Source organism: Pongo abelii, chromosome 9, assembly GCF_028885655.2.
Source record: "Pongo abelii isolate AG06213 chromosome 9, NHGRI_mPonAbe1-v2.0_pri, whole genome shotgun sequence".
In the NCBI taxonomy this organism is placed as follows: Eukaryota; Metazoa; Chordata; class Mammalia; order Primates; family Hominidae; genus Pongo; species Pongo abelii.
This window is the reverse complement of record NC_071994.2, coordinates 4193662-4211779: the sequence shown is the minus strand read 5'-3', so window position 1 is coordinate 4211779 and position 18118 is coordinate 4193662. Positions and strand designations below refer to the sequence as shown.

At 55.9% G+C, this 18118-nt stretch overlaps 1 protein-coding gene across 6 annotated transcripts in view; it reads right to left on the bottom strand.

Moving 5' to 3' along the window:
• The window catches only part of SHANK2 (SH3 and multiple ankyrin repeat domains 2), a 694542-nt gene that overhangs the window by 193261 nt on the left and 483163 nt on the right, over positions 1-18118 (bottom strand). For 5 of the 6 annotated variants that reach the window (XM_054524157.1, XM_054524158.1, XM_054524159.1 and 2 more), the window contains one exon: positions 637-719. In XM_054524157.1, the coding sequence (XP_054380132.1) occupies positions 637-719 (83 nt within the window). Of the gene's footprint in view, positions 1-636; positions 720-904; positions 1364-18118 lie in introns of those variants that run through there. The other variant, XM_054524162.2, reaches the window with a different exon arrangement.

Here is an 18118-nt window from a genome sequence, read left to right as displayed (position 1 = left end):
TTTTGTTTTCTTTTGGAGGGGAAGCTGCGCGTGCAGGGTGGCTGGCGGGTGCACCGCCATGGACTGCATCCCTGAGCCTCCCACGACGGGCCACGTAACGTGTGTGCTGCCGGCTCAGTCCATGGCAGAGGGGACCATCTTGTCACATTTCCTTTGCAAAGTCACCTTAGAGGTGAGCACACAAATGCCTGCCGCCCTTGGAGCCAAAGCCCACTCCCAGAATGGGGCAGTTTCTAGGTGCCTGAAACTCAGGCCCGGGCAATCCTGGGGATCTGAGACCCGGAGCTCTGAGAGCAGCCACAGTCTGGCTCAACTAGAACACAAAATATTGACCACCCCATCATTTATAAACAAAAGGTAGGAGGGGGCAGGAGGGAGAGAGAACCCATTCAGAACAACATCATCTACAGAAAATTAAAAACATTCCTCAAGGAAGCCCTAACGTTTTCTGAGTAAGGCACAATGTGAAAGAACATGGTTGTCTAGCAACCGAGTGCCCCCAGGAAAAATGCTTATTTAATGCTTATTCCTGAGCTGGGGAACGTTTTTCATGCAGGCGTATACACACACACACACACACACACACACACACACACAACATGGGAACACATTCAGGCTTGGAGCGGCTGCTCTTACCTTTGGCCCCTCGAAGCACGAATCCAAAGCCCTCATTGTCTTTTTTCTGCAGGACCACCGTCTTCTCCTCAATAATGCAGTCACTGTAGAGAGAATTCCGGGGACAGCGACCATTATTGTAGCCTGTCATCATCACCGCGGCCGCTCCTCCGCCGGGGACGTTCATCATCATAGCCAATTAATCACCCCAGCTCGCCAGATCCTGGCAGCATGGAGGAAAGGAGGCAGCGAGGGTGCAGAAGGAGCGAAGGAAGAGGGGGGTGGCTACCGGGATAGGCGAGCGTGGCACAATGAGACTTGCAGGGTGGGGGCAGGCAGAGCCGGAGCCAGCCGGAGGAAGGAGTCATACATGGTGGGGCGGCTGCCGGAGGGATGGCTGAGCTGGAGGCTCAAGGGGGGCTGGCCAGGACGCCGCCCAGGGCAAAGAAAGTAAGTGGCCCGAACGGCGGCGGCGGCAGCGGCGGCCTCAGCAGCGGCGGCGTCGGGAATGAGCTCCTCCGGCTTGTCCCGACCACACGCATCTTCCAGGGAAGCCCGGGAAAATCAGCCAGAGGAGAAATGAGGCAGCAGTTTTGTTTTGCTTTTCCTTGAAGGGGGTTAAAAAAAAAAATCAAATCCTATCTGCTCCCCGCACGAGCCGGCAGCAGGCACCAGAGACGCAGGGACCTGCGCGTCGCATCCAGCGCCCCCTCCCTCTCCCGTCCCGGCGCCGGCGGTGTGCGGCAGGCAGGAGCCCCCACAATCATCTGACGAGCCCACAGTGCGCCCGGCGGCTGCCTGGGCGTCATCCCGCGCGAGCATCCGCAGGCTGGGCTGGGAGCGGGCGGGGAGGGGGAGCGGCTGGGGCTCTCTCTGCATCCCCCCCTCCAGCATCCCCCCCTCCAGCATCCCCCCGGCCCCTCTCTCTGCATCCCCCCCTCCAGCATCCCCCCGGCCCCTCTCTCTGCATCCCCCCCTCCAGCATCCCCCCGGCCCCTCTCTCTGCATCCCCCCCTCCAGCATCCCCCCCAGCCCCTCTCTCTGCATCCCCCCCTCCAGCATCCCCCCCAGCCCGTCTCTCTGCATCCCCCCCTCCAGCATACCCCCGGCCTCTCTCTCTGCATCCCCTCCTCCAGCATCCCCCCGGCCTCTCTCTCTGCATCCCCTCCTCCAGCATCCCCCCCAGCCCCTCTCTCTGCATCCCCCCCTCCAGCATCCCCCCCCAGCCCCTCTCTCTGCATCCCCCCCTCCAGCATCCCCCCGGCCCCTCTCTCTGCATCCCCCCCTCCAGCATCCCCCCGGCCTCTCTCTCTGCATCCCCCCCGGCCCCTCTCTCTGCATCCCCCCTCCAGCATCCCCCCCAGCCCCTCTCTCTGCATCCCCCCCTCCAGCATCCCCCCCGGCCCCTCTCTCTGCATCCCCCCCTCCAGCATCCCCCCCAGCCCCTCTCTCTGCATCCCCCCCTCCAGCATCCCCCCGGCCCCTCTCTCTGCATCCCCCCCTCCAGCATCCCCCCCAGCCCCTCTCTCTGCATCCCCCCCTCCAGCATCCCCCCGGCCCCTCTCTCTGCATCCCCCCCTCCAGCATCCCCCCCAGCCCCTCTCTCTGCATCCCCCCCTCCAGCATACCCCCGGCCTCTCTCTCTGCATCCCCTCCTCCAGCATCCCCCCCAGCCCCTCTCTCTGCATCCCCCCCTCCAGCATCCCTCCCAGCCCCTCTCTCTGCATCCCCCCCTCCAGCATCCCCCCGGCCCCTCTCTCTGCATCCCCCCCTCCAGCATCCCCCCGGCCCCTCTCTCTGCATCCCCCCCGGCCCCTCTCTCTGCATCCCCCCCTCCAGCATCCCCCCCAGCCCCTCTCTCTGCATCCCCCCCTCCAGCATCCCCCCGGCCCCTCTCTCTGCATCCCCCCCTCCAGCATCCCCCCCAGCCCCTCTCTCTGCATCCCCCCCTCCAGCATACCCCCGGCCTCTCTCTCTGCATCCCCTCCTCCAGCATCCCCCCCAGCCCCTCTCTCTGCATCCCCCCCTCCAGCATCCCTCCCAGCCCCTCTCTCTGCATCCCCCCCTCCAGCATCCCCCCGGCCCCTCTCTCTGCATCCCCCCCTCCAGCATCCCCTCGGCCCCTCTCTCTGCATCCCCCCCGGCCCCTCTCTCTGCATCCCCCCCTCCAGCATCCCCCCCAGACCCTCTCTCTGCATCCCCCCTCCAGCATCCCCCCCGGCCCCTCTCTCTGCATCCCCCCCTCCAGCATCCCCCCCAGCCCCTCTCTCTGCATCCCCCCCTCCAGCATCCCCCCCAGCCCCTCTCTCTGCATCCCCCCCTCCAGCATCCCCCCGGCCCCTTGCAGCCTGGGAAGGTGGCTGGTGGGGGGTTTGGGGGGCTCCCTGGCAGAGGACTCAGGACATTTCTGTCTCAAAGCCCCTGAGGACACTGGCCCCCTCTGGGGATGATGAATTCATTGCTGGGGAACTGGAGGGGGTATGCGGCTGCCCCTTTGAGATGACAAGCTAATGCCACACTGCTTGCCTCTAGCCATGGCATTTTTTTTTTTTTTTTAAGGAAAGAAATCAAAAAAGCTCCAACTTTGCTCTAGCGGCCACAGAGTCCTCTCGCTTTTCCTGCTGGCACTTGCCACATGACCATCCAGCCCCCAAGGCACCCAGAGTGTGTGGGACGGTGCACTGCTCAGTGAGCCTCCAGGCTGCGGCTCAACTGTCCTCCACCCCCACCTTCTGGGTGGCCTGCGGGGGCAGAAGGGGAGTGAGACGAAGGCTGCCGGCACCCCATAGGATTCTGCTACTGCCCGGAAGTTAGTGGGGAGCTGGGAAGGCCTCTGCGGAGGGGAGTGGGGAAGGGAGGGAGGCAGCGTGGAGGGAGGCCTCTGCAGGGTCTCACGGGGCTGTGTGTGAGCCTTGGGCGTGAGGAGAAAGGACACCAGGCCAGGGGCCCAGCCGGAAAAAGCTGCAGATGGGCCCTGAGGAACCCACCAGGCCCCAGTCCCACAGGGGCAGTCCTGGGGATGCAAATTTCAAACAAGGCCACGTGCTGACAGACTCTTGGTCCCAGAGGAGTGCGGGTCAGCTCTGCCTGGCACCAGCACCAGGTTCACAGTCTACAGGAAGCACAGGGCCCCAGGTGTAGCCAGCTGGTGACAGCACACCCTGGATTGGGGAGCCCCGGGGAGGAGGAGGGACGGGGCAAACGTGGATGACAGGGCTCAGCATCCTGGACAAGGGACGAGAAGTGACCCCTCGATCCTCCCATTTTACAGATGAGGCTGGTGAGGCTCAGAGAGATCAGAGGACCCAGCTAGAGAACGCGAGCTCTTCTCACCACTCCACACACCCACCCCCGACAGCATCTGAGGGTCGTGCATGGAGGCATGCTGGGGTGACCCTGTCTTCCAGGAATAGCCCAGCATGGATGATAGCTTCACAGCCGAAGACCAGGACAATCCAGGTGACTGGTCACTCCCGTGTTGCAGCTGGGAGGGGGATTCTGGCCCCTGACTTTCCTTCCCCTGCCTCCTCCCCAGAGACAGCCTGCTAAGTGCAGGGAGGTCCACTCTGGGGAACTCGGTCACAACTGTGAGCCCCTCTTGGCTCATCCCTGGAAGCCCACTTACCCTGCTCAGGGCCACACAAAGGCTGACACATGGTCAGAGGTCCAGGACACTGGGAGCCTGGGGGTGAGGTCACATGGTTATTGTGGCCTTTAGAAAATGATGGGGCTCTTTAAACCTCAGTTTCCCTACACAGCAAGAGTGGGTAAGAACAAACCTACAGGCCTCTTGGGATCACCATGGGGTCAGATGAGGCCATGCCATGCTGGTGTAGTGTAATAGGAGGCCTCAGGCCGCTGTCCCTGTAACGGTTGTCATTAACCTCCAGCAGGCCTGGTAGTCGGACAGGACCCTGCAGCCCTAAGGAGGCTGAGTGGGGAGAGCTGGGGCTCTACTGCCATGGATTTAGGGGTCCATGAGGCATTGATGAGCAGACCCTCTACCAGGCCCCTCAACCTGTCTCCACGGCCCCCCACAACGAGAACACAGACTTGTGTCCCTCATGGGAAATGCCTTCTAGTCACCACCCATTTTCCCTCTGAACTCCTGAAAGGGGAGTCAGCCCACCCCGGCCCCATGCCTCACTCACAGCCGGGCAGGCGCAAGCTGTGTGACCAGGCTGTGTGTCTCCTGTGTCTCCTTCATGGAAGGTTCTCTAAAGGCCAAGGCTGCCAAAGCCAAGAGCCTCTGCTCAACCCTGCTGTGCACCTGCTCTCTGCAAGAGGAGCTGCTGAGGGTGACCACCTCCCTGAAACCCTGGAAGGATGATGCCAAACCCTGGGGTCTGGAGCTCAGGGCCCTGCACTCTCCCTGGGGACACATGGGCTGATCAAGTCCATCTCCACCCAGCTCCAAGGGGAACCTGTCATGCGCTCCAGGCGTGCTCACTTGCACTGCTGGGCAGCTCCTCCTGCAGTGCCCAACGCCATCCAAACCTTGCATCTCCAACATGACCCAGACCACTTCCTGACAACATACCCTGCAACGGGGAACTTCTTAGGGCCAGGGGGGCTGCCCAGACACTTGCTAGCTGTCTCCCACAGACTACATAAGGGCAGGGGCATTCCAGTGTGGCAGGTGGAGGCACAGGCTTTGGCATCACACGGAGCATGGTTCAAATCCCAGCTTTGCTTTGACCCCGAGGTCACCGACCTGCCAGGCCCCAGAGCCTGCTCTGCAAAATGAGAACAACAACAATAAGGTGCACCTGATGGGTCTTGAGCTCATCGTCCATCCATGCCTCAGAACCAGCCCAGGCAGGCAGCATATGTTCATAACTCTAACAGTTATGAGTGGGATCCCTGTCTGCATATGCCACCCTCTCCTCCCCGGGACTCCCTTCCTCCTATAGGGACCCCTCCGATCTTGACATCCAAGGCTAAAACCTTTTCAGTGATTCCTAATGCACCCGAGAACTTAGTTTTTTAAAATTAGAGATGCGGTTTTGCTCTGCCGCTCAGGCTGGAGCGCAGTGGTGCTATCACAGCTCACTGTAAGTTTGAACCCCAGGCAGTACATGATCCTCCTACCTCAGCCTCCCAAGTAGCTGGGACTACAGGCACATACCACCATGCCCAGCTAATTTTTAATTTTTTTTGTAGAGACAGGGTCTCACTGTGTTGCCCAGGATGGTCTCAAACTCCTGGCCTCAAGGGATGCTCCCTCCTTGGCCTCCCAAGGTGCTGGGATTATAGACATGAGCCACCACACCCTGCTCCATCTGAGAATTTTCTAGCCTACACTTGTAACTGTGCAAAGATCTTGCCTCAAGACTGTAATAGCCCTGTCCTGTTTACTCAGTAAAACACCAAACTGCTTAGTCTCTGACATTAAGAAGGACTGTTTCTAACTTCTCTTTCCTGCATTGTTTCAGGATCTAAACAGCCCCTACTCCCCACCCACCATGACCCCATCTCACTTGCACTCGCAGACAGACATGGGTTTGAATTTCAACCCAGACATTGACCACCTTGACTATTTACAGCCTCATTTTCCTGACCTGCAAAGTGGGGGAGAAACCTCTGGCTTATAAGTTTTAGGAGGAGCAAGTGAGGCGATGTCCAGTGAATGCCCCATGAGCAGGAGGCTCCCTGTAACCAGGGGAAGCTTCTCTTCTTAGCATCCCCATCCACCTTCTTGAGCTGGGTGACCCTGGAGAAAATGTCGCCTCCGAGCTTGTCTCTTGGCAGGGAGGGGACATTTTCTACAGGGTCAATGGGGGCAGTGACCTCATCCTGCAGACCACCCCAAATGCCCACAGCACCCCGCATAGGCCAGGTACCCCATGTGTGCCCAGAGGGGAAGCAAAATGGGTATGAACTCAAGTCAGGAACAGAGCAGGGAGAAACGGATGTTGGGTGGGAGGTGGGCGAAGGATGACTACAGGGTTTCGAGTAAAAAGGCACCAGAACAATCCCCGGATTCCTAGTTAAACCCAGAGGGCAGACTCAGTGCTGCAGAAGACCTACTGCATGCACCTAGATTGGCCCAGGAAGTCAGAGAGGAAAGAGAAAAGGCAGCCCCAGGCCCTTAGAAACTTTCAATGTTTTGGGGAATTCATGAAAAGCAATGGGACAGTCTAGAAGAGTCATTCCTTGAAAGGAGCTGCAGTCGCTGTGTCTGAAAGGTGGAACTTGGCAGCACCCCCCATCCTCATGCAATCAGACAGGCGGGTCCTCACATGCAGGCCTTAGGAAGGGGCCTTTCTGGAGACAAGAAACCCTCAGAAGCTCCTTCTGCTGGTTCATGAATCTAAAATCTATCCCAGGATGACAGCTGTGGCTGGGTCCGGAAGTTGTGGCATTGAGTTCTGTGTGCTGCCCTAGAACTGTGCTGAAGTCCCTGTGAACCAGAGTCTGCCCTGACCTTGGCCCCTGCCATCCTGCCCTGCCCCTGCACCAGCAGACTCACTCTCCACATGCAGCTGAGATGCACTGCAATCCAGTTTCATGGGGAAATGACCGAGGTGCCTGCACGTTCCCCACGCTGCTGTTGGGACAGCCTTCTCCAAGCCTGTCTCACCCCCAACCTGCTCACTGACCACGTGCCTGAAGTAGGCACTGTGGGCTCCTTGTAAGCAAATGCCATGCACTGATCCTCCGAGTATCTCCATGCAACACAACATCGACCCGTGCTTATTGATTGAACAAAAAATGTAATCCAGTGGCACACTCTCCAAATGTTTTCTGAGCTAGGTGGAAGGGCACTTTGACATGCCCCATATGTACCCTCTTTTGCCAACATCTGCCTGCAGCAGGAGCTGTGGAAGGTGAAGGGGGTGGGCAACCAGCCCCACCAAGTACAGCTGTGCAGGTTGTGCACTGTACAACTATGGAGGAAACCATTGCCATCATGGCCACCACAGCACAGGTACTAATGGTAATTTCGGCACAGAGGGAAGAAAAATGTCTTAAGGAAGGGGTAAGCACGTTTTTCTAGTTCAAAGAAAGATGGGGTCTAGGCTGCCCTGGCCATGCTGCCATGGAGAATGCAAGAGGTATCCCTATGGGAACCATACTGGCTTCCCAGAGACACAACTACCTCCATGTTGATGCCCTCCTGGGAGCCACATGGAGGAGAGAGCATCAAAGGTTTGCCTGTTTCTGCTCACCCACGGTCCCACTGTATGCTGCAAGAGAGCTTATGGAATACACTTGGAGCACTCAGCACCTTGAAGCAAGACAGGAGGGCCGTGGAGACCCAGGGATGGCCAAGCAGCAGGCCCCAGAGGTCTCTCCCTGCTGGCAGGCCTGAAGATGCTCCTGGTGTCTGCCTCGCACGACCACAGGTGGCCACACACCCTGTGGCTTTTGGCAGTGGCCTGTGTTCCCTTTCTCCCAGTGGGCGCCATGACAGACTCACAGGGAATGCTGCACTTTCCCTGGTCCAGCGGGCAGCAGGTGCCAGCGATGACAGTTGGCGTTTAGGATCTGTCAGTCACTTTAACAAGCTCCCTTGGCAGCAGCACCTGATCCTGGAGGCGACGTCCATTTGGAGGCACAGGAAGCCAGGCCTGAGCTGGCCCAGACGTATGGGCCTGAGGGGCTCTGGGTGGCTCTGTGTGCCTCCCCACACATGGGGTGGATAGACATGGACATTTTAACTCTGAACACCAGTGTTATTGGGGTAGACCAGATGGCTTTACTCATAGCTCTCGGGATCCCAGCTGGGTCGGAGGCCCCGTCTGCTGACAGTTTTAGTTCTTCCGTGATCAGCTGGGACTGGGTTTCAAAGTTCAGAAGTAACTGGGGCCAGTGTCAAGCTGCCGTGTAAATCAGTGAATCAATCCAGCTGTTAGGTCCCGAATACCCAGAGGGTCAAGGGATGAAGTGGGTGCTGGGCATTTAGGAAGGAACAAACCAGGCCCAGTCTGGTCCTTATAGAGTTGTCTGGTGTGGTCAGTTGAATGGTGGCTCAACCCACCCAAAAAGATGTGTCCAATTCCTAACCCCCAGTGTCTGTGAAAATGACCACACTTGGAATTTGGGTCTTTGCATGTGTAATTAGTGAAGGGTCTTGAGTTGAGATCTTCCTGGATTTAGGGAGGGTCCTAAACCAATGACTGTGTCCTTATGAGAGAAAAGCAGAGGGAGGTTGACACCCAGAGGCAGCGCAGAGGAGGCCATGGGAAGGTGGAGGCAGAGGCTGGAGTGATGCAGAGGCTGGAGTGATGCAGAGGCTGGAGTGATGCGGCCTAGCTGAGGAGCACCGAGGACTGCAGGCGAACAGCAGAGGTGGAGGAGGAAGACCCTCTCCTGGAGCCCCCGGAGGGAGCACGGCCCTGCTGTCATCTTGGTTTTGGACCTCTGGCCTCCAGGGCTGTGACAGGTAAGTGACTTCTCTTGTTTTGAGCCCCCTAGTCTGTGGTGATCGTTACAGCAAAGGGCAGGCAAGCGAGGAAGATAAACATCAATCCACGGTCACAGAAACATGTGCCTTTAACAGTGCAGGACGTGGTACTGTGAGAACCACAGGGGCACCTGGAAGACTTCCTGGAGGAGGAGGACTGACGTATACATAGGAGAATAGGTTGGGGGACTGGGGAGGGGACAGAAGAGAAAAGAACATTCCAGACAGAGTGGGGTTGGAAGGTAGGCAGTCGGCCCTGATGTCTGAAGGGCCGTGATGAGGCGGGAGGGCAGGAGCGGCTGACCACACGGGGCTGCAGACGTTGGCTGCCTACTCACTCAGGGCAGTCTAGGGACACAGCTTGGCGGTGACGCACAAGTGCAGGTGTCAGCAGGGCCCCGGCCACTCACGCTTTACCCCAGTTTCACCCATGAGGGCTAAAACGGCAGAAAGGCTGTTGCCCTGTGGCTTCTCCTGGCGTTTTTTCTGGTGAGGCCCGAATCCTTCTGGAATGACTCAGGGTCAACTTGCACCTGTGCCAGGAACTTCCATCCAATGATCATGCATCCATCTGAACAATGCACAAGCACGAGTTGGCTGCTGCTGGCTGAGGAGGCTCCCTGGCCATCAGCGTGAACACAGTTGTGCTCCTGCCTAGAAGCCCTGGCTGTTCTCTTAAAGCGGCTGTGAGTGGTCTGTGGGGAATGGTGGACGACAGAGTTCCCACCCCTGCCTCTGTGCAGGGTGGGGCTTCCAAGGTCAGGGTGGGGCTGAAGTGACGGTGGTCCCTTTGGCAGGGGTTGGACATTGGATGAGGCACTGATGTCGGAACATGTGCACGTGTGAGGTCCAAGGTCCAAGGCCAGCAGAGGAGGGGGCTGCACATCCGAGCACTCGGTGGGGGTTGCTGCACATCCCAGCACTGGGTGGGAAGGCGGAGCCGGAGCAACCGACCCGCCCCGGGTGTGCGGAAGAGGCCTCCAGAGCCACCGGGCAGGAGGCAGCGAGGCTGTTTCCACAACCAGGCCCCACAGGTCCAGACTCCAGCTGTCTCCAAGGGTTTCAGGGACCCCCCAAATGTGTCTGCAACCCGAAAAATAAAATTCACCGGCTCCAAAATCCAAAGAGCAAACAACAGTGCGGTTAATCTCTGTTGAATTCAGCATCTCTGAAATTTAACACGGGGTCAACGTCACGACCCTTTGAAGCTGGTATCCATAAATGCATCACTTCATTGTGTGTAGAACCACTCGGAAGCAGGTGTTCGCATCTTGCAAGAATCCTTGGGTGTGCCGATGACAGCTGGGGAATCACAGGAGCTGCTGGGGAACGATCAGTGTATCACTCACGGCCAAGCAAGTTCAAAGGCGGAATGATTAAATCACTTCTGAATGTTTTTCATGGCAGAAAGATACATTGAACGTGGGCTGTGGGTGTGATGTCTGATCAGATCCAGGCAGGGGCCACTGGAATGCAGGGGGGTGGAGCAAGGCCCATGGAGGTGGGTGGTGGGACCTGGGAGAGTCAGGAAGGACTCCCCACAGAGAGACTGGGTGGTGCGTTTATTGCCCCTGAAAGTCCTTCCCAGAGCAGCTGGAGCCAGGAGATCTGCCTTCTCCAAGGCAGGGAAGGGCCTGAGAGCAGCTTCGCTAAATCATTCCTGGTGTAATCGCATTTCAGTGGCAGGGCCTGGTGAAGGCAGGAACTGGAGCACTATATTAGAAAAAGGATCCTCCAGGGAATGGTAATGGCAGTGGATGTCCTAGAAATTTCCGGGCTCTGCCAATCAGGAAAGATGAGGCTAAGCAGAGAGCTTTCAGCAGTTCCGTGGGGGGTGTTGAGGTGAGGACCCAACAGGTGTCCTAGCTCAGCGGAGATGCCAGCTCGGGCGCTTTGGCCGCTGGGTGCGGGCAGCCAGCCCAGCTCACCGTGGCAGAGCTGGCTGCAGGGCAGCACAGAGGGCCGCTCTACAGGTGGGACAGGCTGCGGGGGAACAGGAGGGTTTCCCTGTCATCTGTCACTCCCAAGGGGGATGGGGGAGCTTCTCAGCCCATGACCACAGTCGCAGCTGGTCCCAGCATCCTGCTTCCTGGTTGGAGAGTTACAGCATGTGATGCTGCTCTCTTGCCCTTCCTGCATAATTCACAGGGGAAATGATGCCCAACGCCCAGTGCCATCCTGGTGCCTGAGTGACAGCCCCGGCCAGCCTGCTCCTGGGGAGGCCATTGCTGTTTCCAGGGCAGGAGGTGATGACTTTGGGCAATTCCCGCACGGAGGGGACTCCTCCTGGCTCCCGGGAGCCACTCTTGCCCACGGGCAGGGGGCTGCATCGCTTCACATGGCGTCAGGAGGGCAGTGCTTCTGTGCTCATGCAGCCCGCACACCCGCGCCCAGAGACGTGCGCTGGCGGAAGCCATTTCTCAAATCGGCAATTATGAAAACGCCCTGCCCGGCGCTTATTATGACTATTTTCCTCCTCATTGCTGACATGATAAGCAATGCGAGTTTTTCCTAATAGAAACAATAATGTACAAAGAACTTGATTCAAATTAAATTGTCTCATTACTTTGTAATAAATCACCCACAAGTGTTTCCTAAGCACTACCAGGCATGTTACCTGCCAGGAACGGCTGGCGGAGGAGACAGATACGGCTTAACTGCGCTCATGATCATGACGGGATGTGATCAGCGCTCCCTGCCGAGATGAACGGAAATGTAATCTAGGAGGGAGAATGCCGGCCTTGGAAGCTGAGCACCCCAGTGGAACCCCAGCTTCCCCAAACCAGCGCCGCACATCTGGCCAAGTTCCTCAACCTCGTCGAGCGCCAGTATCCTCACCTGCCGACTACAGACGTCAGCCGCAGCCTTGAGACCACAGTGGGGCGGGAAGCTCCTTGTTTAAAAGCCCCCTGGCCAGGATTCAGCACGCAGCAGGGGCTGGAAGGCTATTAGCACATGAGAATGCACCTTAGCATTGCAGAACTTGCTTCATTATGGAGACCTTATGCATAAACAGATATTTTCACCTGCCCCCAGGTAAGACTCTCCTACTGAGATCAGCAGAGGCCTGCCCTTGGGTGTCCTTCCTCATATATGGAGAGCAAGACACACCTGTGTGTTAGCAAACAAGGAGAAAGTCCCCACACTGTGTGTGTCTCACAGGTGGGCGGGTCTCTGCACACAGAGCTGTGGGCAGACGGGACAAGGGCAGGGGGCCCCCAAGCAAGGGATGCCAGGATGCCTCCCCATGCTTCCAAAGCTGGCACGGACTCTGTGGTGCCAGGCAGAACACCCAAGTGCTGGCCCAAACCTGAGGAGCTGTCCTGAAGTGAGCTCTTTCCTTCCCCCACAGCCAACCTGTCTGCAAGTACCATGAGTATCTCTATTCTGAGCCCACTGAAGAGTCTCCTCTGAATTCACTCTTTATGTAAAAACCTTAAATCACACTGTATCTCCACCACTTAAAATACCCCAACAGATCCCCACCATAATTTTCTTTTTTTTTTTTTTAGACGGAGTCTTGTTCTATCGCCCAGGCTGGAGTGCAGTGGCGCGATCTCGGCTCACTGCAACCTCCATCTCCCGGGTTCAAGCGATTCTCCTGTCCCAGCCTCCTGAGTAGCTGGGATTACAGGCGCCCACCACCACACCTGGCTAATTTTTGTATTTTTAGTACAGACAGGGTTTCACCATGTTGGCTAGGATGGTCTCAAACTCCTGACCTCAGGTGATCCACCTGCCTCGGCCTTCTGAAGTCCTGGGATTACAGGCATGAACCACCGTGCCCAGACTTCCCATTATAATCGAGAATAAAATCCAAATTCTCCACCATGGCTAAGACCTTTTGTGATCTGATTCATGCCCCTTCTCCTCCTGACTCCTCCCATTCCAGCCATGCTGCCATCCTCTCTTCCTCCAGCAGGTCACACTCATCTCCACACAGTGCCTTTGCACTGCCTGTGCAATTCCCAGGATGCTGCTCCAGGTCTTCCCGAGCCGGGCTGCTGTCCCTGCAGCTCCTCTGGGTCACCTCCAGAGATGGGCCTTGCCGCCTGGTGGCTGCCGTCCTCCTGTGTCCCCAGCCCTCCAGCTTTTCTCTCTGCTTTGCTTTCTTCTGGCCAGTTACTATGTTTGAAATTGTGATTTGCTTGTTCACTCGTTCGCTGTCTGACTCCCCCAGTAGCACGTGAGTGCCCCCGAAGGCAGGACGGTTCTGCCCACCACACTCTGCAGCCTTGGACGGCGCCAGCCACTGGTGTTATTTTTGAAAGGAAGGAAAAGTGCTGTTCTAGGTGGAGAAGGCCCACTTTCTAGTCCTGGCTCTGGCAAGAACCGGCAGTAGGACCCTGGACAGGACCCTCAACCATCCTGAGCCTGGGTTTTCCTGTCTGCAAAATGAAAGACCAGGATATCTGAGCAGAAGCTTCATCCGTGCTCCTGACGCAGTGAAGGAAACCTGAGCTGGAACCTCCTATGTGGTCTTTGATGCAGGCTGGGTGTCCTCCCGTCCTGATATTCCCTGACAAAGGGGTTTTCTGGGATATGGGGCTGTCAGTTTTAAAACCAAGATGGTCCTGGACAAAGGGGGTGAGTTGGTCGCCCTCCCAGACCACCCCCTGTGCCTGGAGTACAGTACCCATGGCTCTATTCAAAACCATTCTCCCACATGCCTCCAATTCGGCGGCCCTCGAGACCCTGCAGGCTGGTGGGAGCACCGCCACTGAAGGTCCAGGCCGCCTGCAGCGACAGGTTTGCCCAGGGCACATGCCCCCACCAGCAGCAGGGCCAAGTCACACTCAAGCCTCAGCCTTTGACTCTGAACTGAATGTTCTTTAAAAAAAAACAATCAGGGGAACAGTACAACTGCCTGGAATTTTGCTGTGAGTGCAGGAAGGGGCTGTTGATGACTTTTCCTTCATTCATGAATTAAAATGACAGGCCAAGCCTGCCCCATCTGTCCGTCTCAAAGCTCGCCCACAAAGACCATGCTGGCGGGCCACGGGACAGGCCACCGGGGTCTCCTTGTGAGGCAAGTTCCCAAGTCCCTCTGGTGGGGGTGGGGAGTAGATGGCCCCACAGCTACAAAACTAGAAGGGTCCTCCTCTCCCGGGAACCAGACTCAGTGTGACAGTCACCTGATGTCCTGGGCTTTGTAGGGAAGGCTGATTCCAGGGCTGGGGGCCCACCTGCAGCCTGTGGTCCCCTCATCAGGATCACCTGCCCAACCTGGATGGCACAGAGCTGTTGAGTGGGAGGCCATAAGAAACCCAGGCCAGGCCCACGCCGGAGGAGAAGGCCACTGCTGCCATCCACCCCTGGCCACCAACCTCCCTCCACTTATTAGAGCCACTGAAAAGTTTGCTTCTCTTCCAAGTGCTGATGCTTCATTAAGAGGCTGGTGTCACCGGAGGGGCAGTTGTAAAAACAGTTAAAAGTATGAGGCTCATATAATTTGGGTATCTGTCCCCTCCAAATCCCATGGTGAAATTTGATCCCAATGTTGTTGGTGGAGCCTGGTGGGAGCTGTTTGGGTCATGGCGGTGGATTCCTCATGAATGGCTTGGTTCTATTCTCCTGGGGCCGAGAGAGTTCTCACTCCTAGTTCCCACAAGATCTGATTGTTAAACAGACTCTGGCACTTTCCTCTTCTCTCTCTTTCCTCCTCTCTTGCCATGTGATGCCAGCTCCCCTTAGCCTTCCGCCATGAGTAGAAGCTTCCTGAAGTCCTCACCAGAAGCAGATGCTGGCACCATGCTTCCTGGGCAGCCTGCAGAACTGTGAGCCAAAGAAACCTCTTTTCTTTATGAATTACCCAGGCTCAGGCATCCATTACTGCAATGCAGCTGAACTAAGATAGAGGCTGACACATTGTAATGGGAAGCATTTTAATGATGTCCCTTTTTTTTTTTTTTTTTTTTGAGACGGAGTTTTGCTCTTTTTACCCAAGCTGGAATGCCCAGCTTGGCATGATCTTGGCTCACTGCAACCTCCAACTCCCAGGTTCAAGTGATTCTCTGACCTCAGCCTCCCAAGTAGCTGTAATGATGGGAGCCCGCCACCAGGCCTGTCTACTTTTTGTATTTTTAGTAGAGATGGGGTTTTGCTATGTTGGCCAGGCTGGTCTCGAACTCCTGACCTCGGGTAATCGGCCTGCCTTGGCCTCCCAAAGCGTTGGGATTAGAGGCGTGAGCCACAATGTCCAGCCAATGATGTCCTTTGGAAGGGGTTCTGCAAATGTTCTAGACCGGGCAACGGCCCAGAGAGTGAACATTCCAGGCTTTGAGGGTGGATGGGTGGTCCCTGTCGCAACTACTCACTTTGCTAGTTGTGGCACCGAGGCAGCCATGACAATATGTAAATGATGGGTGGGGCTGTGTTCCAATAAAACTTTATTTACAAAAACAGGCAATGGGCCAGATTTGGCCTATGGGCTGCAGTTTCTAAAGACAGGCTCTAAATATTCTAATGACATTTAAGTCCACACAAATAATACATATATGTGGCATATAACTACGTATAATAAAAGCTAAGAAAAGTCTCAATCTTGCTGCAGAAGCCATGCTGACATTACTGTGTACAGGTGTGCCTGGCTTGATATAACACCTGAGCTCTGGAAAAGAGGCGAGGAGAACGCGTTTTAGAAATGAGATCATCTGTGAGATGCCCGAGAGGTTCAGAAGGATCACATGGGGAGTACTTTCCGGAAAACAAAGAAACACCTCTTTACTTTGTCTAGGTTTTTATGCTCTGGTTGGCTCCAAGTGGGGACAGACCTGAATTCTGGCTTAATGAGTCATAATTCATAATTAGAGTAATTAGTGTAATTATTATGCTACGGCCTTTGAGCACCTTCCACACACCAGGCATTGTTCTAAGTGTTCTGTGGGTTTAACTAATTGAATCCTCATAATGACCGTATGAGGCAGGAACTGTTATGACTCTCACTTTATGGGTGAGCAAATAAAGCAGAGAGGTTGAGTGATTTGCACAAGAACACAGAGCTGGAGGCAAAGCCCGGCTGTCTGAACCACTGTGGGTTACTGAACGATAGTGATACTGAAGCACTGTTGATTCCTGACCAGGTGGGGGCCAGTTCCCCGACAGCTCACAGCCCTCCCAACCCAGACAATGACAGAGAGAAAGGAAAGGACCCTCAGGGGAGGCGTTGGTTCTAGCGGCATGTTCTGGAGAAAGAACTGGAGAAGGAATTGGTGATTTACTGTCCTGCCAGTATCTGAGCTGCTGGGAGGGCACCCTGGGATGCTCTGAGAAGATTTTGCCAAGAGATCCTGCTCTGTATCAAAAAATTTGAAATTGGAAACGGTGGACCAAATGCTGGGCTGGGTAATGCCAGGGAGGAAGGACACAGTGGGGTGAGCAAAGCCAAAGGCAAAGCAAGGCCCCACACCTAAAAATGGGTGCAGGAACATCTGGATAAACGTTTACAGTTCACACTCCAGGCTGGTTATGCCTGTGTTTTATGATTCCCGTCTCAATGAACTGGCCATGTGTCAGAAGACAAGGCATCTCCTGGGCACAGCAGGGGTGTGCTGGTCTCTGGTTCACACTTTTACTCCCACCTACAACACTCTATACCTGCTATCTCTATCAGTTGAACTCCTATTCATTCTTCAAAGCCCACTGCAATAGCCACCACTTCCGAGAGGACCTTAATGGTGTCCCTCACATGACACTGTGTGCTTAGAGGGAGGGGACTAAGTCTTCTTTCTCCCCCACACCCAGCTCCTGGCGCAGACTCTGGCACTCTTCCCAGCTTGCTACCTGCTGCAGCGGCTGGAAAAGCCGGACACTTGCTATTGCAGCCTCCCCTGCAGTTATGGATGGTCATGACCCTATGGAACAGTTTTGGCCAAGGAGACCCAAGGCCAGGTCCGCTGGGGCCTCTGGGAAAGGCTGGACTATTTGGAAAGGGAGTGGGGGTTGGGGAAGTGCTCCCTGGCACCCCCTCCTTTACGTTCCTGAGTAGGATGTGCTAGGGGGACATCATACTTGGAGCTATGGCTGCCATCTTGCCACCATGAGGGAGAGGCCAAGAGGCCTTCAGAGATGTCACTGCTCATGCAATGGATGCTAGCCGTGCCCTCCTCTGGACTCGTCATTGTGGTCTCAGCCACTGTGAGTGAGGTTTTTTATTACTTTCAGCCAAATGCTTTCTAATGAACACAATGCGAATATTTGGAGCTTGGAGTGAGGGGGCAGGGTAGTTATAAATTAGAAGATACGGGCAAAACACTAGGATGGCTTCCTGACAAATTAAGAGGTCTCTGAGTTATATTCTGGGTTGGGAAACACTGACCCAGCTCTTATTCCTTCAAGGACTCTAGTCATTGGCAAGGAGGATTCATGAGCCCCGGAGACACAGATGGGGGCCCTGCTCTATATTCAACTGTCCAAAGAAGATCTAGTCACAACCCCTCATCTCAAATGAACTTTTGGTTCAGAAAACAGAGAACTAAGGACAAGTGGTTTCCTTGGACTCAACCGCTCTGAATTTCCCACTAACCAGAACACTGACTTCCTGAGCACGCTGGCTAATCCCACGTATACAGGCAATTACTTGTATATCACAGGGTTGGGGACAACACACACCAAGGCTGAGAAATCTCTAAAAAGCCAAGTGAAGTAAAGAGAGATAGAGTTTAGGTGCAGAGGGGAACTTAGCAATGGAGTGGATCAGAAGACACAGCCAAGGCCCACGGTCCGGTCTGGACCTGTTGAGTGGATGTCTGAGGCCGGACGCTGCCTCTGCTAATGGGTCCCTCTGCTAGACCCGAGGACCAGCCTGTCCACAGACTGGGCTTCCAGACACCCCAGACAAGCCACACAATTGCAAAGTCTTTGTCATTCAATGCATCCCGCTGAGCGGCCAACATCCTCCTCCTGGATTCAGCACGTGGTGCCAAGTCTTCTCTATCCTTTAAGCGTTCCTAGAACCTGGGCCACCACCCATGATTCTGAAAGTTAGCCTTGCTCAAATGAAGCCCTGCCTTCCCTCTGACCTTTCATGACACCGTTGATGCCCTGTCTTTGTGACTGGACCCTTGGCCACGGCATGGGGGCTGAAGCGTCTCC